The sequence below is a fragment of the Trematomus bernacchii genome, unplaced genomic scaffold (genome assembly GCF_902827165.1).
Source record: "Trematomus bernacchii unplaced genomic scaffold, fTreBer1.1, whole genome shotgun sequence".
Classification (NCBI taxonomy): domain Eukaryota; kingdom Metazoa; phylum Chordata; class Actinopteri; order Perciformes; family Nototheniidae; genus Trematomus; species Trematomus bernacchii.
In genome coordinates, this window is record NW_022987547.1 from 8,320,013 (window position 1) to 8,344,082 (window position 24,070).

At 42.6% G+C, this 24,070-nt stretch overlaps 2 protein-coding genes across 4 annotated transcripts in view; both read right to left on the minus strand.

Moving 5' to 3' along the window:
* ogdhb (oxoglutarate (alpha-ketoglutarate) dehydrogenase b (lipoamide)) overlaps nucleotides 1-15,361 on the minus strand; it is a 29,850-nt gene extending 14,489 nt beyond the window's left edge. The window contains exons 1-4 of the mRNA XM_034123037.1: nucleotides 15,235-15,361; nucleotides 13,536-13,936; nucleotides 8,807-8,992; nucleotides 7,838-7,931 (exon numbers count right to left, since the gene is read on the minus strand). Coding sequence (XP_033978928.1) covers nucleotides 7,838-7,931; nucleotides 8,807-8,992; nucleotides 13,536-13,769 — 514 coding nt within the window. The 5' untranslated portion in view covers nucleotides 13,770-13,936; nucleotides 15,235-15,361. The remainder of the gene's footprint in view (nucleotides 1-7,837; nucleotides 7,932-8,806; nucleotides 8,993-13,535; nucleotides 13,937-15,234) is intronic.
* A 3,264-nt stretch (nucleotides 15,362-18,625) lies between these two features.
* The window catches only part of LOC117476681 (calcium/calmodulin-dependent protein kinase type II subunit beta), a 42,726-nt gene continuing 37,281 nt past the window's right edge, over nucleotides 18,626-24,070 (minus strand). For all 3 annotated transcript variants that reach the window (XM_034123370.1, XM_034123367.1, XM_034123368.1), the window contains exons 18-21: nucleotides 23,388-23,463; nucleotides 22,254-22,348; nucleotides 21,925-22,161; nucleotides 18,626-20,909 (exon numbers count right to left, since the gene is read on the minus strand). In XM_034123370.1, the coding sequence (XP_033979261.1) occupies nucleotides 21,926-22,161; nucleotides 22,254-22,348; nucleotides 23,388-23,463 (407 nt within the window). In that variant the 3' untranslated portion in view covers nucleotides 18,626-20,909; nucleotide 21,925. The remainder of the gene's footprint in view (nucleotides 20,910-21,924; nucleotides 22,162-22,253; nucleotides 22,349-23,387; nucleotides 23,464-24,070) is intronic.

Sequence of the window (24,070 nt, forward strand, 5' to 3'; positions counted from 1 at the left end):
ATATATCCTCCACACTCACACCGTTGAATAAGGCTGTTGACAGAGCTACAGCCCGTGTGGAGTGCGCACGAATCCCCGTGGGGTAGGCTCTCCCCGCCTGTCCGTAGGCAGGTGCAATACACTCGCAGAGCCAGCCTGCCAGGCGTTTCTTGGACAGAGCTTTCCCAATCACCCCGCCCCCGACGCACACAAACAGCTGTTCGGTGCATCTAAGGGCAGCCGTGCGCTCTACATAACATGCTAGCGCACGCAGAGGAGGTGCAGTTTAGCTTCCCTGACCCCACCATGGGGGGGAAGACTAAAACCCCCTAACTGAATAGCCCTCGACCTGAACGCACTCCTTAGGCTCTTGGGCACAAAGGAGGGGTTCGGTCTGAGTGTCGCGCCGCTCCAGTCACCCCGAATCAGTAAACAGCTCGGGTGCACCGACAGAGCGGTTAACTCGGACACTCTTTTGGCTGACGTTAAGGCAAGAAGCAAAGCTGTCTTCCACGACAGTGCTTTCAGTGAGGAGAGCTCCAGAGGCTCAAATGGTTCTGTGACTAGAGCCTCGAGCACCAGCGGCAGGTCCCACTGCGGGGTGGAGGCGTGCACTACTGGGCGCAGCCTCCTGACCCCCTGTAAAAACCGTGACATCAGTGGTTGACTAAAGGCTGACCTGCCGCCAAATCCCTCATGGCAGGACGAGATGGCTGCTGCATACACTTTCACTGTGGAATGCGCAAGCCCTCTGTCCACCAGTAACTGTAAGAAGGATAAAATAGAGCCTAACTCACAAGATAGGGGCTCTATTCTCCGCTCCTCACACCATCGCTGGAATCCTAGCCACTTTGGCCTGTAACAGGCTGTGGTGGATCCCGCTCTAGCTGCCTGGCTAGACTGAATAACACTGTCAGACAATCCACCCTGTCTCAGCCTGTCCCTCTCAGGAGTCAAGCCTGGAGAGGTTGGCCGAGAGTGGGTAACGCCCCGATTGCACCTGCCTCTTGAGATATCGCCCCCCAGGGCTGGCCCACCTTCATCTGTGTCATCTCTGAGTACCACGGCGCCCCGGCGCGGTCCGGAGCCACTAGGATGACTGACAGACGTTCCCGCCTCACTCTCCCCAGGAGGGCGAGAATGAGACGGAGCGGTGGAAAGGCGGGTCGTCGCTCAGGGCCATAGAGAACCACAGGGCACAGTGGCTGTTGCGCCGGCTGGCGAACAGGTCCACTTCCGCTCTCCCAAACTGGGCCCAGATCTGCTTCACCACCTCTGAGTGAAGCACCCACTCGCCTGGCAGGGGGCCGCCCCTCGACATGAGGTCGGCCCCTCTGTTCTCCAGTCCCGGGATGTGGAGGGCTCTCAGAGATAATACCACCTCTGAAGCCCATAACCACAGTTTCTCCGCTGTGGTCAACAAGGCGGCGGAGCGGACTCCGCCCTGCCTGTTGATATAAGCCACTGTGGTGCTGTTGTCGCTCCTGACCATTACATGTCTCCCTTGAATTAAGGGCATGAAATGCTGGAGGACTAACACTACTGCCTGCAGCTCTAGGAGGTTGCTGTGTCGTGACTCTGTTAGAGACCAGCGCCCACCTAGAGCCCTCTTCAGGCAGGTCCCTCCCCATCCTGTTCTGGATGCGTCCGTGAACACTGTGATGTAGGAGGTCACCCGTCCTAGTGGAGACCCCCTCCGGAGGTGCCCTCCACTGAGGGGGGGATGGTCACCAGCCGCCGTTTGTGCCTCTTGGGATCCAAACGCAGGCTGGAGAACCACCTCTGCAGGCGGCGCATATGTAGTAACCCCAGCGGGACCACAATGTGAGCAGCCGCCATGAGACGCGCTGTGGGGCCTGAGGAGGGGCCAGCGGTAGCATGCGGCTAAGCTGGACTCTCCTCCTCCAGGCGGCTGAAGCGCTGGGTGACCGAGGAGATCGACCCAAAGAGCCCCTCCGTGGACACGGGGGCTCCGAGGAGATCTTCTTGGTCCTTTTTGGATAGGGCAGTGAGTCCTAGCCACACGTGACGAGACGCCACTGTGGCCAAGGACATCACCCGCCCTGCTGCAGTGGCCACGCCATGGATTCGATTATTCATCTGACCAATGGCGCGGTCCGGATAATCGGCAGCAGGACAGGAGCGTCTGCCTGAGGGGTGATTAGGGAGACGCCCAACACGCCAAGACTATTGGCCGCAGCTGCCATCTGTGTACCGAGCCTGAATATCTTATCAAGATATTCCAAGGTGTCTCGGTCCCGGGGCAGCGGTCGTTTACCCTCCGCCCAACCGGCCGCCCGCGGAAGCAGATGGGCCGCCAGGCTCTCATCGAGGGGGGGCACACCGGGACACGCCGTGTCCGAGCGGCCCTGTACCCTGATGATGCCTGTCATTGCGGCTACTGGGGCCTTTAATGGCTGCTGCCATGTCGCCTCCACACACTGCCAGATGTCTGGCAACGGGGGTGGGCGAGACGAAGGCCGGCTGCGCCGGATGCACCGGGCCGTAAAATCCCTGTCTCAGGCGGCTTACAGGCTTCGGTGGCAGCGGTGGGGGGGAGCCCCAAGGCCGGCTACGTCTATAGAAGTCTCAGTATAGGAGAATGCTGGCAGGATAAGGTAGTACCCATAGAGTCCAGTAGAGGGCGGAGCCTGTGAGAGATATAACAAAATCATTCTTTTTTTCACTAATGCATCAACTAAATTGTCACATTTTCTAACGTTCCTTGTGTTTATGAGTTTATTTAAACAATACTTGACAGGACTTTGCTAACGTCACCTTTGACTAAACTGCACAGTATGTTAAACAAGACACAGTAAAAAGCAGCTGATGTGGTTTAAGCAGGAAACAAACAGGACTGATGGGTTGGATTCTGTGTGAGACACTATAGCTTGAGCTCATGTTTATCTAATGGCGCGTTTCCACTACAGCGCGCAGCCCGGTTTAAGAGGGCTGTGACGTCAGCGGCCCGTCTTTGGTTGCGTTTCCACTTGGCCTAGTACCGGCCGGCGGGTCCTAATTCACAGTTTTTCTGGCCTCATAAAATCGTGGGTCCAGGGCCAGAGACAACGAGGCTGAGTCGGGCTGAGTATGCTAAACTAGAGAGAGCGTCGCTGGCAAGGGGGCAACAACTACAACAAGATGGACATATTTGACCGTGATTTAATTGTAATACACGTTTCAAAATGATGCCGAAGTAACAACATACTGATACCGGTTAGTAAAAACCATGAATTAATGCTTTGTCAAGTCTGCAGACAGACGGCAGGGGAAAAACCTTTTAAAATGCTTGTTTTCTAAATGGAGATTGGCTAAGCTAACGCAGTATATGCTCCGACCGTCCACACTCACAACAACGGCCTATACAGACATAAATAAAGCAGCGACTGTATTCACCATGACACAGACAGTCTGTGGTTTGTACTTGTTTAACTTTTGTCTAGTTTCTGAACATATATGAGGAGCTGTGAGCTCTGAGTGCTAACAGCTAACGGCTGTGTTGTTTTTCTGGGGTCCTCTGAAGATCACGTCACGGCTCCGCCTACACTGCGTTACTATAGATACTGCCCCAGTTCCTAAACTGTAATGGAAATGCGCCATAAAGTGAGCCAGTCCTAACGAGGCCCAGCCATACCGAGCGGGGCCGAGCGAGGCCGTGTAGTGGAAACGCGCCATAAAGCATGTTATGTCCTGGCTGCAGCAAACAGAGATAAGACTAAGGCTGGTGCCCCACGGGAACGCATACGGCAAAACGCATAGGATTAACGCAAACGCAATCACCAAAAAGCTTCCGTCTACACGCAATATACACCGGATAGTGTCTGTTCACACGAGACGGCTCCATTTAGATCCAACCGCTGGAAAAGCTGCAGTACATATGCCGAGCCTGTACGTGGCGCTGTAACTTCCTCCACAAAAGCAGCAACTTCCTCCACAAAAGCAGCGAAGAAGAATGGTTGTCATGGCTGCACTTCTGTTTATTCTCCGTGGTGGGGGCCGAGGGAACCGGGCAGATTTTTTCGCCGGTCAACGTGTGTTAAAGTTTAAATCTTCCGGACAAAATTATAAAAGTGCCGGTCAAAGGTCTTCTTTGTTATTTATTGAGCTTTAAAACAAATGAATAACGACTCTATATAATGATATATAATAATAAAATATACGGAGCCTCTCTTTTTCCTCCCTCTCTTCTGACAGCGTCAGTGTCAGTGTCTGTCTCATGCAGCAGCTGATCCAGTAATGAGTGACCCGACAGTAAAAATAAACATATTCATAACTAGTTTAGGTAGTTTGAGAGGTAATTAAAATAGCTAAGGGTGATGATCTGACTTGAAGTGTGTGTTTTGCTCCCGCTGCGTGTCTCCGTCCTGTCAGATTAGACTTCACTCGCGTTTATGTCCATATCGAGATAAAGATAAATAATCTGAATTCAGTGTGCAGTTTACTTTTGCGGGGGTGAGCAGCAGAGGTGGGGGGAGGCAGGGCTATTGCGTCATCATGATCACAAAATGATCGTATAGAGGCGATCACACGGAGCCGTTGGACCCCCCAGAGCGCTCCGTTCCCAGATCTATCCCCCTTTGGACCCGTTGTCGTTTGCGGGGTCCGTTTCTATCGTTTCGTTACGGCCTCGTGTGGCAAAAAGGGCTATACGCAAGAGAAATATGCGGATACAACCCGTTTTCGTTCCCGTGAAAATGAAACAGAGGAGGGGGGGGGGTGTATCTATGTGTGTGTTCCTACATCTCTGTCAGCAAATCAGTGCAGGCTGCTGTGCTGAGGACAGGGGGTTTACAATCCAATATGGCCGAGTCCGCTCTCTGTGTTACATAAGAGATCTTTAGACTCTCCTCTGTGAACAGCCCCCTGCATGACATTTGAAAAAACACACTTGCTTTCTTTGATGATTGCAAAGTTTAAGCAGAATGATTTAATGCTATAATAAATGAGTGTCTGTGTCCAATCTAATCGCAGTAACATTTCAATGAAGAAGGCCCAGATAAGCCCAGATATGCTCCGTTTGATGCCACTGGCTGCTGAGCAAAGGTTAGAAGCAGCCAACAAACACACACACACCTCCTTTCCAAGCATTACTCAACACATTTTTCCCACTTTCCACAAGAAGAGGTGAAAACCAACATGGAGTAGAGCAGGGAGAACCACAACACTAGTTAATAAGCTAATGATAAACCACAGGAAAGTGGTTTTAGGAAGACCACGCAGCGATAAAAGAGCAGAGAACAAGGTTTTAAGTTCTGCTCCTACCTCTTATCAGATTCACAGACGTTCTTTAAAAAAAGATAAATCTGGAGGCATGGAGAGACACAAACACACACACTGTAGTTAAGTATTTCACAGAGCCTCTCATTAATTCTTTCAGGCTGATTTGGACCCCGAAACCGACCCATTGCTCGACCTCTGTGAACCTCAGCGCCACCAGGACAAAGCAGAACCCGGTGAGACTGAACAATGGCCCGAGTATCTGTGGAAACATCCTACAACAGCTCATAACAATCACCTGTGTTTGAACTCAGAGGCCTAACCTTTTCATGAGGAACAATGACAGTTCGATGTAGGCATGCATAACTCGCCACAGCAAACACACACACACACACACACACACTTTTGAACTATTTGCACTCCTGCGACAAATCTGACAAGTCAGTGTTTGGTTAACACAGTAATGAAACATGTTTTAAAAACAGAAAACTGAATACCCAGTAATTAAATACCATGGAATTGGCTGATGTTGATCACTCCCCCACATATGGTGTTGTGTTAACAACCACCAAGCATGTCTTCTTATCTTGTTTTCCTCAGAAACTATAAAATAATATGCCTTACAGTATGTGCTGATAACAGGAGGGACATAAAGATATCCCTCAATAATAATCTGGTCAAATACATTTGAAGTATAAAAAAAAGTAATTAAAAAATAAATAAAAAAGCGAAGGCACCCCATTTAGTAGGGCATACTTTACTTTAATATTCTAAATCCCGTCCATTAGGGATGAATTATTGTGTAATAAATTAGATTAAAGTAATAAGCATCAATAAAACATACTTTTGGGTTATCTTGCCCTTCGTTTCATATTGATAGCTTCTTAGAAAGAGAAAACCTTGGACCATGTATTTATGATTTACCCATTACAATAACTAATGCAGTTATTGCTGTTAGCATTTCGTTATCAGTCTCCTCTTCTATTAAATAATCTACTATGTCTGCATTCTGACTCCAGCACAGGGTGACTTCATTAAAAACACATGTGAGAGTCAATTTAAAGTGGACCTATCATGCTATATTTGAAACATATATTGTAGGGCCATACCTATATAAAACATGTCTGTGAAGTTTTTTTTTCAAAATACCAAACAGATCATGCATTTTAGCCATGCATCATTTCGCTCTATTTGCTCTTTTCCAGCCCTGTTTTTGCAGGGGCTGATTCTGCTTTTGTGGCAGACTACAGCGCCACTTACAGGCCTGGCATATATACTACAGCGTCTCCAGCGCTTTCGAGCGGTCTCTCATTCCCCTGATAGTTTTTGACAAAATAGGACCGACAAATGGACAACTCAAAACGTTAATTCTCAAAAACAAAATGTATCAAAAAGATACAAATCTAGGTAACAGTAAAACCTGAAAAACTGTTTGATAATTCATCGTCTATTAAACTATAGAAATAGGAGAATATACGCCAGCCAGAAGTTGATCTTTTAATGTCTACAAATAATAACTTAATTATTTAAATATATTTTTGTATAATATACATATTCTTGTATTTATCTTGTATTTGCTTAATTGTCAAATGCAGCAACTGTCATACAACTAAATGTCCCCTGTGATAAATAAAGTAGAATAAAGATAAATACAATTCTAATTCATAAATACACCCCAAACATCCACAAGTAGAGCAGAAGTTCTTTTGTTTTATGAAATGAGATCAGCTTTTGGCTACATCAATAGTGGTAGATGAAAGTGATAAGGACATTTTCAAATGAAATGGAAGCATTTTCACAAGAGTATGAGCGATTGCTCTGAAGCCCATAGCTCCTCCTCATCTGCTTGTCACTCAGTTTGTTATGGGAGGGCTTCAGCTTGGCAGCCATGATGCACTGCGGCTTCAACTCAGCCACATGGTGACCTCTGACCTTCAGCAAACTCCATGAAAGGAGGAGTGTGGGTGTTTCTCAATCGCGAGTACGCTTGCTTGGTAGCACATGTCTGCCGAGCATCTTGCTTCAGAAGCGAGTCAAGAATACTTCCTGGCATTCGGAAAACAAAGAGTGGAACAGGCTAGCAAGTGTGCAGGTGTGCGTCATATGAGAGGCCCCGCCTTACATCTTCCGCCACAGATTTGGGGAAATTGGTCCGTGCGCAAAGCATTGTGGGGATTTTAAGACCGCGGAGTCTACTCATGTGCAGCCTCGATATTTCTCCAAACGGAGTACGCCGGGCTCGGTAGATTTCCAAGTATGCTGGAGATTGGAACAGTACTTCGGCGGCACTCGATGACGTAGTATGCTTGAAATAGTGGCTCTGAAGCAGCTTTACTCAAGATTGAGAAACACCCTGTGTGTTGTTCAACGCAAGTAAACCAAATAGGTGGGAGGCCGATGGCAGAGGGGAGCTCACTCAGGATAAATAACTGATGGATGTGTGACATGGACAAAGGAAATAGATAGAGTGGTAAATAGAGGAGAGTAGAAAGACACTCATTGAAAGGTGGGTGGTTTTGCGTAAAAAGAGATCAAGTGTTTGAGGAAAAAAGGGATCCAAAAACAATACAACAGGAAGTGTGAATGACAGGGACAGAGAGGAACACCTTATATAACATGTCAGGAGGTTTATATTTCTCACCAACGTTCTGGAAACCGACGGTACAAGGGGTATCGTCGAAGTCTACACAGCTGATCTCCAGGGGGTCCAGCTTGGCTATGTGATGCCCTCGTACCTACACACAAGGAAACGCAGCTCATTAAAAGTGTGTGGATGGTTTCACAGGTCAACCCATTCCTGCAGATCAGTGTCTGTCTGCTTTAGGAAACTGCTGACCACTTCCTACAAGATTTCCTAACCTGTCTACACATGTTAGCAGAATCTTAAAAGCAGATGTGGGAAGTTTTTGTAAACAAAAAGAAGAAATGTACTGCTAACAGACACACTGTTTGATTAACAGGACATTCATTAATCAAACAAACTGATATACTCGTTGTGCAAACCTACAAAGTATATTTACCCAAGAGGTAAAACATAATATTAACTATTTCAAAATGTGCTACTGTTTACTTATTCTCTACTAAGATTCAGAGGCACATTTTCAACTTGACAATATTTAGTCACCAAATACCAGCTGCAATGCTTAAAGTACATAAAAGGCTTAGAAACATATATTATCATCTATACAATAATATAACAGTAGTTTACAAATTAATACTTTTACATCTGATACTTTAACTTTTGTGTTTTGGCTTTATTTCATTATCCTGGATCCAAAAAAAAACATTTAATTGAACATTGATTTTGTTATGTCTTTAAAAATATTGGTTGATACGTTGTTGTATGATATTTTAAAACTCCCAAACATCAGTATCAGACCCACAAATTCAGTATCTGAACTTAGCACAGCTCTAAAATGCTTCGAAGTAATAATACTGTAACCAAAAGTATGAAGAGGAACAAAATAATGTGTATAAAATATGTTTACGTTCTGAATTATAGTCAATGTCCCTGTCAGAAAATAGTGTGGAGTTCTAGAAATGATATAAGAGCTAATTCAGTGGTAAAAAGGATTGTATAAGTGACATAATCAGCTCAGGTTTAGTTTACCTGGTATGCCCGTATGAGTGAATGCACTGCTTGATGATCCTGCACCAGTTTCTCCAAATTGGGCTGAGCCCCCATCAGGGCCTGGACCCCGGTCAGTCCCTGAGACCCGCTGAGGGGGGGGGGGCTCTGATAGGCCGCACCAGGCGGAGCCCCTGCGTTAGCGTTATGGAAAAATATATCCCAGGACTGCAGGGAGAAACAGGAAAGAGAATAAAAGAAGGTTAGTACTCACCACAACATTTGAACTGAGGCTGATGGGAATTATTTTATACCAATTAGTATAAAATAGCCTCAGTTCTATTTGAGTACACATTTTGTAATACCAATTGGTATTACAAAATGTGTTTTCTATCTGACGATGGCCCTATTTAAAACCCTATTTGGAGCCATCAAAGTGATCTTTATTTGATTTTATAACTTTTTACTGCAAATGTTGTCCTATGGGGGCCCTATGATATCCCTAGCCATTTTCACTTCAACACATCCAATAACTTAGAACCAAGAATGTCAATACAATGTCAGATAATCAGACATATTTTTGCGAAACATTGTCTTTGAACCATAAATGTCTTAGCCAAATGTTGTGCCAGTCCATCTAGTTGATGTCAAGCAATTGCCTTGAATGCTGGAGAATGTGATCTGCTGAATAAAAAATAAAAACAGGATCATCAATGTCATGTCATTAGAAAAATGATCCTTGAGGTTCCCTTAATCTGTCACTGTGAGGAAGCACAACATGAAGGAAACCTGTGTGTTAATCATTTGCCATAACAAACTTGTAAAGAAGAACGTATTGTAACGTTTCTTCAGTACTGGCCTTTGACTGAGCTTTCAGGTCCAACCATAAATGTTTGAATTAAATCAGTTTATTCTAATGATGTTGTGCTTTACAATACTGCAATTTCCACCATACATTTCAGGGCAATCAAACAAAAAACATTGAGATATTTCAGTCCGGACCAAAGTTTTGCACACTGCACTATGCTTGACCTTGCATCTGTGTTTCTAACCAGAGAGGAGAGTAATTGGTTTATTTATCTCAGAGGCTTTTAGGATCAGTGTAGTCGCAGCGTAAAGGAAGCTTCTTTACTTCCGCCTCTGAAGTGGGATATCAGCTTACAGGTAGAGCGTTACATAACATTTTTACTACGCCACTTTAAAGGGATATGAACTCTTGGAAGCACATGCCACACTCCATTACTTGCAGACAATGAATGCATGGTGCCTGACATTACAGAAAAAACATCATGACTTGATCAAATCCCAACCAAAGATAAACAGTCTTTGAAGTGACAATGAATCCAGTCTTGGACCAACCTTATATATTTCACACACTGTTTGTTCAGCATTTTTTTCATGGCTCTCCATTGTGAAAGTGTGTGTCCAAGGGTTCGAGCTTACTCCCCCTTATGATGTTTATCAGTTATCTGGATTGTTAATCTGAAGCCATTTTACTTGATGAGCAACTTCTAGATAAGCTTTGGAACATTTAATCAGCCTTTCTAGTCATTTGAAATGCGTTTTTTAATGCTGGTTTTGTCTATAAAGTTACATTCAAAAGAGTTATTTAGTGTTGTTTTGACATGTCTGAAGCAACTCTATGTATGAGGTAATTTGTCGATTTACAGGAAGTTGTTGTTGGACTGGAGCCAGTATTTTAAATCATCTCCAGGCTGTGGGTCTAAACTATTCGCTATGAATAGAGTAGTCATTGTGCTTAGACAAATCTTAATATATGAGCAAAAGTAGAACTGGCTTAAGGCCTGGCTTAAGGCATGAGCAGTCCTAAAACAAGAGTACAACAACCCTCACATGAATGTATCTCACATACGTTGCATGAAAAAAAACACGGTGGCTGTTGAACTCAGTATCCTCTTTTAAATTCCTCCTCAAAACACATTTTTATCTCAAAGTTCAGAGTGAATTTTGACTAGAGTAGCATGGACACTTAGTCTGTGTGGGGGAAACTTCTGAAGCAATTGGAGTTAGGACTCAGAGAGAGACACGATGGAGAGCTGGAGCTATGATGGCAAACACTGACGGTTTATTTGGAGCTTCGGTCGGAGAATTCACACGACATGTCACGGGCCACGAGTTGACCACACGGTTGAGATGCCACAATCAATTCTGAAGAACTCTACCCCAGACCCATGTATTTAGCTAGTTCAGAGAGAATAATCAACATTGTGCATAACAAGATAGAATCATAACACCTCTATCAGCTGACGCCAACAGGCAGGACAGGGAGGCAAAACAGTGAGAGCACAGCAGCCAAAGGCGCGTTCACACCGCAGTACTTTTCCCACTTTAGTTCCGATATAGTTCCGAAATGTCGCGTTCACACCAAAAAGAGCCGGAACTAAAATGTGTTCATGAGAACCTTTTTACCCCCTTTTCCGTCCCTGCTAGAGAGCAGGGACTTTCATGGGAGAAAAAGGTTCCTATGTCTGATTGGCTGGGCGGATTGCAAACCACGCCCCGTAAAACTCAAAAAAAGTGTTGTGAAGCCGCCATTTTATTATCCTCGCATTAGCATTATTAGCATTAGCCCAGCACAGAAACGCAGAGAGACTAACTTATGGCAACACAAAAGAAAACATGGGAGCGGTGGAGATGAGGAGGTGTCGGCGTTCTGGCGATTTACTCGGAAGGCTTCAGTAGAAGCTGCTGGGACTCCCAGCAGCTTCCCAACTCCCCAACTCCGGGGACTTCCGGCCGGGGACTTCGGGTGGCAGTATACACCGTGAAGTTGTTTGCGGTCTGCCAGTAAACCCAAAGCAGAAGAAGAAGAAGAAGTGACGTCAGCGGCTTCATTTGCCTAATCCTCCCCCAGGGACTTATTCCGGTGTGAAAAGTGCTGCGGTGTGAAAGCGCCTATAGTTACAGGTGCGTGTGCTCAGTCAGGACAGTATGAACTGATAAACTGGGTCAAGGTTATGGGCCTTGGAAATTATTTCCCCAACAGTCTGGATACAGATGTTGCTTTTGAGTGTTAATAATACAATTTAAAAATCTAATCTATAAAGGACCACTACATTGTGGTGTGGAGAAATAGCATAAAATCTCGACAAAAGTAAAGTTAAACTACCTTTATGGCCAACTACCACTACAGATAAGTGAAGAAAATGTGTTTTGGTTGAACAAAAACTGATCCTTTTACATTATATTTGAATCTAACCTGCTTTTGGTAAATCAAGTAATTTAAATTTAGATCATTTAGGCGCCGTTTACACGAGGAGAAAACTGCTTGTATCTGCATAGTTTCGCGTGCGTATAGCCCTATTATTTACACGAGGCCGATAGAAACTGACCCCACAAACGATAACGGGTCCCAAGGTGGATAGATTTGCAAACGAAACGCTCTGGGGGGTCAACCGAGTCCGTGTAATCACCTCTATACGAATATTTCCGGAAAAAATAGCGATAGCCCCGCCTCTCCCCACCTCTCCTGCTCACTGCTGTAGCAACTATCAAAAATAGCTGTGTTAATTAAACGCACAAGGGGTTCTTGAATGAAATAATATTATAAAAGGCAAACCAGAATTGTTAACGCCCAATATACTCCTTAAACAAAATAAACAGAGTCAGATTTCATGCATTGATCCATTATATTGACAAAGGTGCGATCTCACCCGGTGTTTGTAGAGAATATCTCTCTTTCTGAGCCGTCCTCTCCACAGAGACGTGCTTCTTGGTCGGTCGATGCAATAACCACAGAGTCGGTTTCTTTCAGTTAACTTCCCCGTTGCATTTATCCATATGCTGAGGAAATGACTATATCCCGCTGAATACCAGCAATCGCCACACACTTCCTCCTGTCAGTAACTACTGCTAGTGCTAGTGCTACTGACCATGCTACAGATATTAGTGCAAAATCTACAGCTCCTCTACCACAACCATCAGCAACAAGTGGACATGGAGAATTACATGAACTACATGTTGCTAAATACACCGCGGGGCTTAAACAGAAGGGTAGCCATGGCAACATTGCGGCGGGGCTGCTCTTCTTCGCGGCTTTTGGTGTATTTTGGCGGAAGTTACAGCGCCACTTACAGTCCCGGCATATGTACTACAGCGTTTCCAGCGGCCTCGTTTGAACAGACACGTTAAATGAAACGAATGCATGTGAATGGAAGACTTTTTTGAATACGCATACTGTGCATAAACGCAAACGGTCCCGTGTGAGCGGGGCCTAAAACCCTTTAATCACCTAACAGGCTGACGTCAGTTTGGCCACTTAGGTGCTAATGAGGTTTATTGCAGTAGGGATGTTGTTCAAAAACTTCTATATTAGTACAATCGGAATGAGATATGTAATTGTACAACGTATGTAAACCTACTTTGTTTCCTGGATTCAACATCTTTTAACGTGAAATAAGCACACTCACAATGTGTGTTTTTCCCTCTGCTGTGCTGCGTGTCATTCACTTTTTGAACTATTGCTCGCTGCTGTGGTTCCTGAGATGTCAAACATGCATAAGCAAATACACAAACACACAGAGTACCAGAAGTGTCTACGCTTACCTTTACCCTACTAACTGCTGGACAGGTATATGTAAACATTGAGAACATTTTTTTGTATCTTTATGGGCCTCTCAGAAGGAAAGTGAAGGGGCCCTAGTGAATAGTAAACCTGACCTGAACCTGTTTTGTGCAAAAATATCCCGCATATTTTTCAGCATAAATAGTGCAGATGTGACATCAAATACAAGCACAAGCTGTACATTACCTTGTGGACATTCCTGGGGTTTTCCAGCCATGCATAGTACATCTCCTCCACATAGTTAGAGCTAGTGCCATTAAGAAAGGGCTCAGCAGCCACAGATGTGTTCAGGCGCCTCGCAGGCTTAAACGTCCGTAAACCCCCTTCTATCGCCAAGAGTCTGGGCTGCGATATGCTCTGGGCTGACTGTGCAGCCGTTAAAGGCCGAAGCCTTGCCATTGTAGTCCTTAAGCGATGCATGGCTGCAGATCAACCACAGCTACTATCCCTCCTTATTCCTTGAAGAAAGATACAGCAGCACTGTCCCGAACAAAATAGATCCTCCAGGCTCCTCAACAGCTGCCTTCTTGTTCCTCCTCTGCTGGCTTCTCCTCTTCTTCTGCTCTTTCTCTTCTGTCCACTGGATCCTGTTGAGGGAAAAAGTAAATATTGGGCAACCGAAACATTGTACATCATGTGCAACAAGTTAGCAAATCTTAAAAGATAAGATTATGTTTCTGTCAACTGATTGTGTGGACTGTTTGCAGTCTATAAATGCATACTTTTTGACTTTCCTACTCTTTCTGTAGCAGCCTATTGGTTCCTACTGAAAACATGAGTATTTTAAAAATAAAATCACAAATAAATACTGTCATTTGAGAAAAAGTCTCAGTAAATCTCTAAAACAGCTTGGCTTGTAGTTTTTAGCAAACATAAGGAAAATAGGCCTTTTTGTGGACTATGTTTAGTGGTGGATTAATTCACAGTTTCGAGCCAGTTTTTGAAGCAGCAAGAGAGTTTATGTATCAAGTCAAATTTAATTACTGTATTTATTGTCATGAAGCTAAATATCAGGGCACAAATGTGGCTCCTTTGTAAAATAGTTTAGTTTGGTTTTGTATTGTCATTGTCATTTGCACAACTATTACAGAGAGGCAGTCGTTGGCAATTTTAGATCTCAGACACAATGTCCAGAAAATATGTATAAAAAGAAAACCATAGTGGGTTAGTTAAATATAGTGATAACTTATACCATATATTGAATTACTATGTGCTGTAACGTCATCCAAGTTATATGTTGTAGATCAGATGATACAACTCAGTACATGTACTGAACATCCTAAATATAGCTAGACCACCTATACCCATGGGGGAGCGTCCCACTCATAACCAATACATCTGGGTAAAGAACACCCCCAAACAAGCAAAACCAAAGGGGTCTTGCATTTAACAGTTAAATTAAACGGCTTAGCTTTACGTTGGGGGGAATTGCACTTACATTGCATTTAATTTAGCTGACTCTTTAATACAAAACGCCTTAGAATAAAAATGGAGATACAAACTCAGAACAGCAATAAACATAAACATGGAGGTATGGTGGTACAAATACGCCAAACCATTAAAAGTGTTGGTACATTAGTTTCAAATGTGCTTTAACCCGTTAACTACGACAACTTTTGGCTTATTTGTTAACGTTCTAATCGCTCTTTTGTCTGTTCGACAAGATGCGAGTGGGTTTTCAATCTGAGCAGCTGTTTGTCCGGTAAAACATGTTCATTCACACTTATTCACCCACAGCTCCACGCTGGAGGCAAACAAACTGCATTTCAGTCACTGTAGCCTCACGTGCAGGACACACAGTCCGTTAAAGTAACGTCTCTCTCTTCTAAGTTGACTGCAAAGCTTCAACTTTCGCTATCGTTACATTTTTTCTCGAGTTTGTTACCTTTTGTCACTGGTTTTCGCGTGGCTCTGCCCGGGTGAATGAGGAGCAAACTGTCCTGAAATCCTGAGCGCGAGCCGGATGCGGCGTGTGTGAACTCACTGCAGCGCGAGAGCTGAGGAGCTGAGTCGCGCGCCCGGGCACTGTCTAATCACTCTAGTGCTGATCTGCGTCACGCGGGTTCGTGACGTCAGCAAAAGTATGAACTGTCCTCAAATGTGTACTTACAATTACAACACAGGAGTAAATACTTAGTTACTCTCCTTCGATGATGTAAACATGTACAATATTTCTTAAAGGGGACCTATCATGCAAAATGCACTTGTGTACATCTTTTATACATGAATATGTGTCCCCGGTGTTCCAGGGAACTCACCAAGTGTCAGAAAACACAACCCTCTCTATTTTCCTCCATACCCAAATCTCTAAAAAAGGGGCTGCAACGGATCTGATACAGACTGATCCAGATTTGAACACTTCTATGACGTCACAGAAGTGGCGCTACGGCTATTGGGCCAACTCTCCACCTATCAGGGGAATGTGGGGTTGGGCCACAGCCGGCCATTGCTGCTCGAAAGCGCTGGAGACGCTGTAGTACATATGCCAGGCCTGTAAGTGGCGCTGTAGTCTGCCACAAAAGCAGCGAAGAAGACTTCCCGCGCATATGGTAACCATGGTTACCCTTCTGTTTATTCTCCGCTGTGGCTTTTTTTCTCCCTCCCCGAGGCAAGCGTTTGCTCCCGCTGCTTTAAAGTGGACCTATCATGCTATATTTAAATGATATATTGTAGGGCCATACCTATATAAGGTATATTTATACGTTTCTGTTTTCAAAATACCAAACAGATCATGCATTTTATGATTTTAGCCATGCCTCTTTTCGCTCTATGTGCTGTTTGCTGTCTACGGGCTGATTCTGTGAGACCACGCCCCCCTGCAGGAGAGGGTAGCCGTGCTCTGATCAAGTCAAGAGGGGGAGAAAAAAAGATCTCCGTCCTCCGTATTTTATTTATATATACAGTCTATGGTTTTATTATATTATTATAGGCCTATAGAGTCGTTATTCATTTGTTTTAAAGCTCAATAAATAACAAAGAAGACCTTTGACCGGCACTTTTCTAATTTTGTCCGGAAGATTTAAACTTTAACGGACATCTTGACCGGCGAAAGAAACTGAAACTGAAACTCTGCCGCACGGTCCCCTCGTTCCTTGGAAGAGGCGGAGAGGTGGGTGTTTGTCATCTGCTGGTGGTCTAACCGGAGATAATTACAGTGCTTGCCTCGACGGGGAGGGATTGCATTGAATTAAAGGGGACCTATCATGCAAAATGCACTTTTGTACGTCTTTTATACATGAATATGTGTCCCCGGTGTTCCAGGGAACTAACCAAGTGTCATAAAACACAACCCTCTCTATTTTCCTCCATACCCAAATCTCTAAAAAAGGGGCTGCAACGGATCTGATGCAGACTGATCCAGATTTGAACACTTCTATTACGTCACAGAAGTGGCGCTACGGCTATTGGGCCAACTCTCCACTTATCAGGGGAATGTGGGGTTGGGCCACGGCCGGCCATTGCTGCTCGAAAGCGCTGGAGACGATGTAGTACATATGCCAGGCCTGTAAGTGGCGCTGTAGTCTGCCACAAAAGCAGCGAAGAAGACTTCCCGCGCATATGGTAACCATGGTTACCCTTCTGTTTTTTCTCCTCTGTGGCTTTTTTTCTCCCTCCCTGAGGCAAGCGTTTGCTCCCGCTGCTTTAATTCAATGCAATCCCTCCCGTTGAGGCAAGCACTGTAATTATCTCCGGTTAGTCCACCAGCAGATGACAAACACCCACCTCTCCGCCTCTTCCAAGGAATGAGGGGACCGTGCGGCAGAGTTTCAGTTTCAGTTTCTTTCGCCGGTCAAGATGTCCGTTAAAGTTGAAATCTTCCGGACAAAATTAGAAAAGTGCCGGTCAAAGGTCTTCTTTGTTATTTATTGAGCTTTAAAACAAATGAATAACGACTCTATAGGCCTATAATAATATAATAAAACCATAGACTGTATATATAAATAAAACACGGAGGACGGAGATATTTTTTTCTCCCCCTCTTGACTTGATCAGAGCACGGCTACCCTCTCCTGCAGGGGGGCGTGGTCTCACAGAATCAGCCCCGTAGACAGCAAACAGCACATAGAGCGAAAAGAGGCATGGCTAAAATGCATGATCTGTTTGGTATTTTGAAAACAGAAACGTATAAATATACCTTATATAGGTATGGCCCTACAATATATAATTTAAATATAGCATGATAGGTCCACTTTAATATAGAAGAGTAAAAGTATTCAATTCAAATGTTTTATTGTGATGTGCAAAATCTCTTCAGCGAAGATCTTGGCAATGAAAATATTTAGTCCCTCTTCCAACAGTGCAGCAGACAATAAGACTTAACATAACAAAATAAATAACATAGTGCAAGAACTATAGCGTAAATGACAATTGTGCAAGTAAATAATGCATGAGTATGTAAACTGTACATGTCAAATAGAAGATAGGACAGAATGTACAATAAAATAATATTGGAATAAAATACTGCCTATTGTATAAATATATAAATATGTGGATTGTTAACAGATGTATGAGCTATAAACAAATTCATTTGAAGACATCTAAAGAGCTCAGGAATTAATAAATCTTATTGCTGTAGGAAAATGTTTTACCTGAGTCTGTTACGATAATAGAAATATGAAAGTGAAAGTAGCTCCAAATTATGCTTTAGGCTTTAAATTATGTACTCTTCCTACTACTAACCCCCCTAACCCTATATAAGAGCAAACAACTTTTTAGCCAGATCATTCAACAACCATTTCCCTGTAAATGTCATAACAGTATGTCTGATTTCCTGAATGCTGATTTACAACATGATTTGTTACAGGTTGTACTTTAACAGCAGGTACATTAATATGTTCTGCTTCATTGCTTCATTTAATAGATGACTGCATTAAAGGCACTGACTGCCTGGAACAGAGCAATAAACGTCAACCTTTGTCCTCCTGACACTGATTATGTGAAGGCAAGTTAATGAACTTCCCATCCTGATAATGTTAACATTGCTTTTACTATTTGAATGCACCGAGAGAGTATTTATCACACCTTCATATTTATTCGCTTATCTATATAGAAGATCTTAAATTATAAGAGTATAAACATTTAGTGGCATAAAAGGGAAATAGTTTAAAAAAAGTTGTATTCTTTATCAGATGTTTGATCAACACCCACTGATTCCTTATATTGAGCTCTTTCTACTCCAACATGTTGAACTGTGCCCTGTAAAAGTACAGGCAGATGGTCATTGACGGTAATTGACCAATAAAATCACTAGACAGATAAAAGCACATTCAGCAGAGCACTCTTTGCATTGTCATTTTATTGATTCACACACAGATTACATCTGATCACATTGTAATATTGATTAGACTTGGAATGCACACTATTGTCATCATTTTCAGTATAAGTATAATACATTTTTAAAAGAAACAAGAAAAGCTTTGTTTTACATACAGGGGAGTTCATTTATTGTCATTAAGATGTCTCCTGATTGTGTAAGGCTCTTTTAAAACAGTTAAAATAGTGTTTGAGATAAACAAATATTAAATAATGGAATAAGAATTGTTGGTTAAATAAGAAAGTAATCTAAGTGACCAGTGGCCTTTAAAGCACTGATAAGATTAGACAGTACAGGAAACTGTTCCGGTTTGAAGACCTTTATGCTTATGGTACAAATTATAATAAAAATAAACAGAAATCAACCTGCACACAATGCTGTCTCCACTTACAAAGTATTCATTTGTTTTTTTAAATTGTATTTCTTAGGTATTTAGTTATATTTAATCCTTTGTACTCTTATTTGCATCCTTCTTAGTTTTACACAGTGAAAATAAACCAAAGCAATCGTAATAAACTTTAAATTTAGTTTGAAATGAAGTTACTGGAGTCCTGACAACTGTCTGTATTGGTTTGTCATTGTGTCTTTCTCACACTCTGCTTATTATACTTAGAGGTCTAACTCTCACCAAACAGATCACATTTGAATTTGAAACCCTGCATTTGAACTCAGATATGCAGAAGTTCTATGTAGTTAGACGTTGGCGCCCTCTTGAGGAAAGATTGGTGTATTGTCAGGAAACCGGAATAAGATATTTCCTGTATTACACAGCACTTTTTAGATGCATGGTTCTGACTGGACACAAACCTCTTTATTGGGAAATTATAACTGAATGAATAAAAAATATTACATTTTGTCTCGTCAATTGTTTTTTTTGTCAGGATTTCTAAAATCCTGAGAAAACAATCCTGATATAATTGCATTTATTTGCTTTCCAAAAATATTTTGGGGTATTTTATTTAGAAGTGCAGTTACGTAGACAGCTTCATTTAAGAAAACTAAATACATCTTAATTTAGCCCTAATGGGAACTTTTAGTTTAGTAGCATTTTCTTCAGTCTGGTCTAGAAAATAAGAGTTAGCATTTGGGATCTCAGTGTTTTTGTCTTTGATAAAGTTAAAAGACATTTTGAAACTGGATCCAGTCATTTCTTTTAAAGGCATATTCTGTCATGATCTTCACCAGTTTACTCATATAGTACACTATTATATTAACACAAAAAATAGTTTATGCACTTACAAAGCCCACAAAATAGAGGCAATAGATTATATCTCGCTAGCAGTTCAGTCCAAAAAGAGAAAAATCAACAAAATGCACGATAACACCCAACTTACCAATGTTATTAACTTGGAATATCATGCAATTAAATACCATCTACAGCATAATTGTAGTTAAGTCACCACGATGAAACTGGAAATGTACAAAAACAGCGTGATACTATAATTTCAATCAGTCATAATTTCTGTAGTTAGCTTGCAATGTTCAGTACATAGAGAATCAGTTAAGAACAACAGTAATATGTTAGCATGCTGCATGTTTTTCACTGTCTCACAGAGCGGCTTAGAGGGGTCCGGTCAACAAACGGAGGCGTCGGTTTGGGGTCAACTACACACCAGAGGAAAGCAGGATAATAACAAACAGAAAACTCCATTGAAGAACAAAACAAAACGGATAATTAAATACACCCACTGGTGTCTCTCTGTGAGACATGCGGTACCGTTTGTTCATTTCACACAGGCAGCATTAGTCGTGCAGAAAAACAGCCACAGGGAACAGAGGTAAGAGTCATGCTCGTCATAAAAAAAAGAAGAAAATACCAGAATAAAAGGTTTAAAATGACTAATGAATATACTGTACAGTTGAAAGAGCACAACAATAGACTGTAGCCACAATAATACTAGAAGTTAAGTGACAATAATTTATGTTTGAGAATAAATAAGAAGGTAAATCTTCAGCAGGAGAGTGCACCGCTGGAGGCTTCGCAGCACAGAGGACAGATGTTGTCCAGGTGTGTTGGGCAGCTGCAGGGAACTGAAGACATGACGCAGGCTATAAAGAGTCTCCTTTTTCTTTTGGCTGATATGCCCTCTGCTGTAGTGTAGGTTTGCTGATGGTAGCATAGGTGTTACTGTCCGTTGTTGAGGTTGTGGAGAGAGAACAGCGAGATGGGTGTGCAGAACCTCTCTCTCGGATTTTCTATTTATATCTTCTCTGTTCCTCACGGCTTAATCATCAGTCTCTTTTATCTGGAAAGAAGGGAGAAAAATAGTTATATTTAGCTGTTTAAACCTGCCATGGGAGAGTTGTTGGCCACTTGGGGGCACTGGAAACAAGCTTTAAACACAACACTGACATAATACAACATGAAGCTAAAACCTGTTAGCTGACAGTTGAACTTACACAACAACACATACATTCAAAATGTACTCTGTTTAGCTGTACACAAACACAATTATGTAGAGTATGTTTAGGCGTATGGTTTATTTAAAAAAAAAGATTAACGGTTAAAGGTAGGGTAGGTAAGTTTGAGAAACCGGCTCGAGATCACTAGAATTTGAAAATACACAACCGGAGAAAATCTGCCACTTCCTTATAGAGCCCCTCCTCCAACACACACGAACGCGCACATGACCAATGAGGGCACGAGATAAGTTTGTGCATAGATGGAAGGCTGACAGGCAGGTAGGCCATCCAGTTATTTTAGCCGGGCCGGCTAAAATGATTGGTCGTGCTTTTTACAGTACTACGGCTTCCACAGATTACATTTTTTATGGATTTTTTGTCAAAGCACTTAAGATATTCATTGCTATCGGGATGTTAAGAGCATTCCATGGAATATAACAAAAAGTGTATCTCGAGCCGGTTTATCAAACTTACCTACCCTACCTTTAAGTCTATTATAGGTTTAACTAAATAAATAGGGAAGAGCCCCTAGTTGCATACCCCCCCAGCCTTTCTTCCCTTCCGTTTCTTTTTTTTGTTTTTGTCAACTAAGTATTTTCCATCTTTACTAATGTATATAAAAGCCAGAAAGCCAATGCACCCTGCCAATAAATTGTCAACACAGCACATGACCTCCATTGAAACACAACATGCCATTTATACAAATAAACAAAAAAAGGAAGAAGCATGCTCATCAGTAAGTTTTAGGGGTGTTTTTTGATTTGGTTACACTTTAGACAGAGCAAGGCTAGCTGTTTCCCCCTGTTTTCAGACTGTATGCTAAGCTAAGCTAAGTGTGTGTGAGTGTTGACTGTGCACCTCATCCCTGCAGCGGGGCAGCGGGGGCTCCTGAGCAGTGGAAGTGGACGTTCTGCCACCGGCTCTCCCTGCGGTGCCATACTCTGGTCTCCTCTGATTGGCTGGAGCGGGGATGTCCCTGTACGTCCACAAACTGGGTCAGGCGGATGTAGGCGATGCAAGCGGCCTCGTCCCCGATCATGTGCACGTGAGGGTTGAGGATGGTGGTGTGGATGGGTTTGCTGTTCTTGGAGAGGACTGATGGGAGAGGCGGAGGAAATGTTAGAACATTTGAATTAACCAACAACTCAGTCTCTAATGGCTGGAATCATTTTAATTAGTAGTCTTACGATTGTCAAAGTAAAATCTATGGAAGTCCATCCCCTCCACCAGATTACCCAGCCCCTCCGGCTCGAATGAGGTCAGACCGGGGTCGCAGATCTTCCTGTAAAAAACATGCCGGATAAGGCCAGAAAATCTCCTTTAAATGTCATCATCAATTATCAATTATGCTTGTGAATGATGCTTATGCTGGTACAACTCCTGGTTAGTGAACAATAATAATGCAAACTATTATTTTAGCAATTATTGTACACAATTATATAATAGCAGAACAGGAAGGAAATGTTCTTTGCCCCATTTTGATGACATCATAGTACCATTTTGCGGTATTGTGATGGGAGAAGAAATGGAATGGAAAGTCAGATATGAAATTATAAAAGCTTAACTTATTAATCATATTGAATTAGTTGATTTTGACTTAGTATCTCTTAACTCTTAACGTTAAACGCTTTACATTTTGTCCCTAAAAAGTTTTAATCATCATTTTGATTTGTTAGCTTTAAGTTTGGAATAACTGTCAAATAAATGTATTAGGAAATAATCATTTAAATACCTCAAAATATGTAATTATTTGGACAACTTTTGACCAACAATCTCCTTACTATTTACTCACTGTATTGTCATTTTTACTTAGTAGTCAAAGTGCATGTTTTTACTAGCAATTCACATCTTTAATAGTAACAAAGTAATAAGTAAATCAAAAATGTGACTTAATATCAAATAACTAAGTAGCTTTAGTATCTTTACATATAACTTACATGTCTCAAAAAGTACTAAGTATTATCACAGCATGAATATTTTACTTTCATAATGCATGATTCAACATCTATTGTCTTTCTCCTGGTCTAAAAGGTCTCCCATCACTGCAGACTCACTTTGTCCAGCCCCCCCCCCCCCCCACACCTCCCACTCAATCTGCTTAAAGCATTATTCCTAAGTATGTGGTAGGTAGACAAAGAGAGAGTGAAAGGGTACAACAATGACTGTAATTGCTCTTTTATCTGTTAGTGCAAAGACAGACCACCTTTGTATGTCAATCAGATGAATGGTTCTCTGTGGCGGACCACTTTATTTTTACAGTATGAAATCAAACTTTTCCTACAAGCTGTGGAGAAACCAGAAAGAATTAGATGTGGACTCACGCATACGCCTCAAAGTCTCCATTGTTCACAGCTTCAATAAGCTGCTCTGTGATCTTTATGATCTCCTGTTTGCGAGCTGCAGAGAAGAAAGAAAGTGATTTTATTTCACATGACAATTCAACCAGATAATAAAGCCACAGTGCACTTAACTCAGCTCATTAGGCAACTCATTCACAAACATTAACGAACACACTGAGGATGAACTCACCTGATACCACGTTATTCATTGTGAGTCTTATCAGTCATCAGTGAAAACTCCACCATGCTACAGCACATATAAAAACTTCTTCCATGCAGAAAGTTGTTTCCCTCTCCATGATCCTCGCCTACATATCCACCTTTTATTAGAAATGTTAAAAAGTCACTTCCTGCCCGGTCTAGATGCTGTGCCGCTCTCTACCTCCATCCATCTCCCATCACATCTCTTGTTCGCATGTGAAGTTACTTGAGCTCATCACGCTATTCTTGTCCCAGCGCTTTAGATGAGATTTACTGTGCCCTGCTTCTCCCCTCATTTACATCCACCACTGAGAGAAGGCTTAGCTCGCTCTGATTGACTCCCTATCTCTCCCTCTCTCCCTCTTACTCCCTCCCCTCACTCTGTATCTCAGTCTCTCTGTCTGTTTGGAGTTCTTTATTTCATCTTGAGCCTCCATACAAGACCCCATTAGGACAATTATATT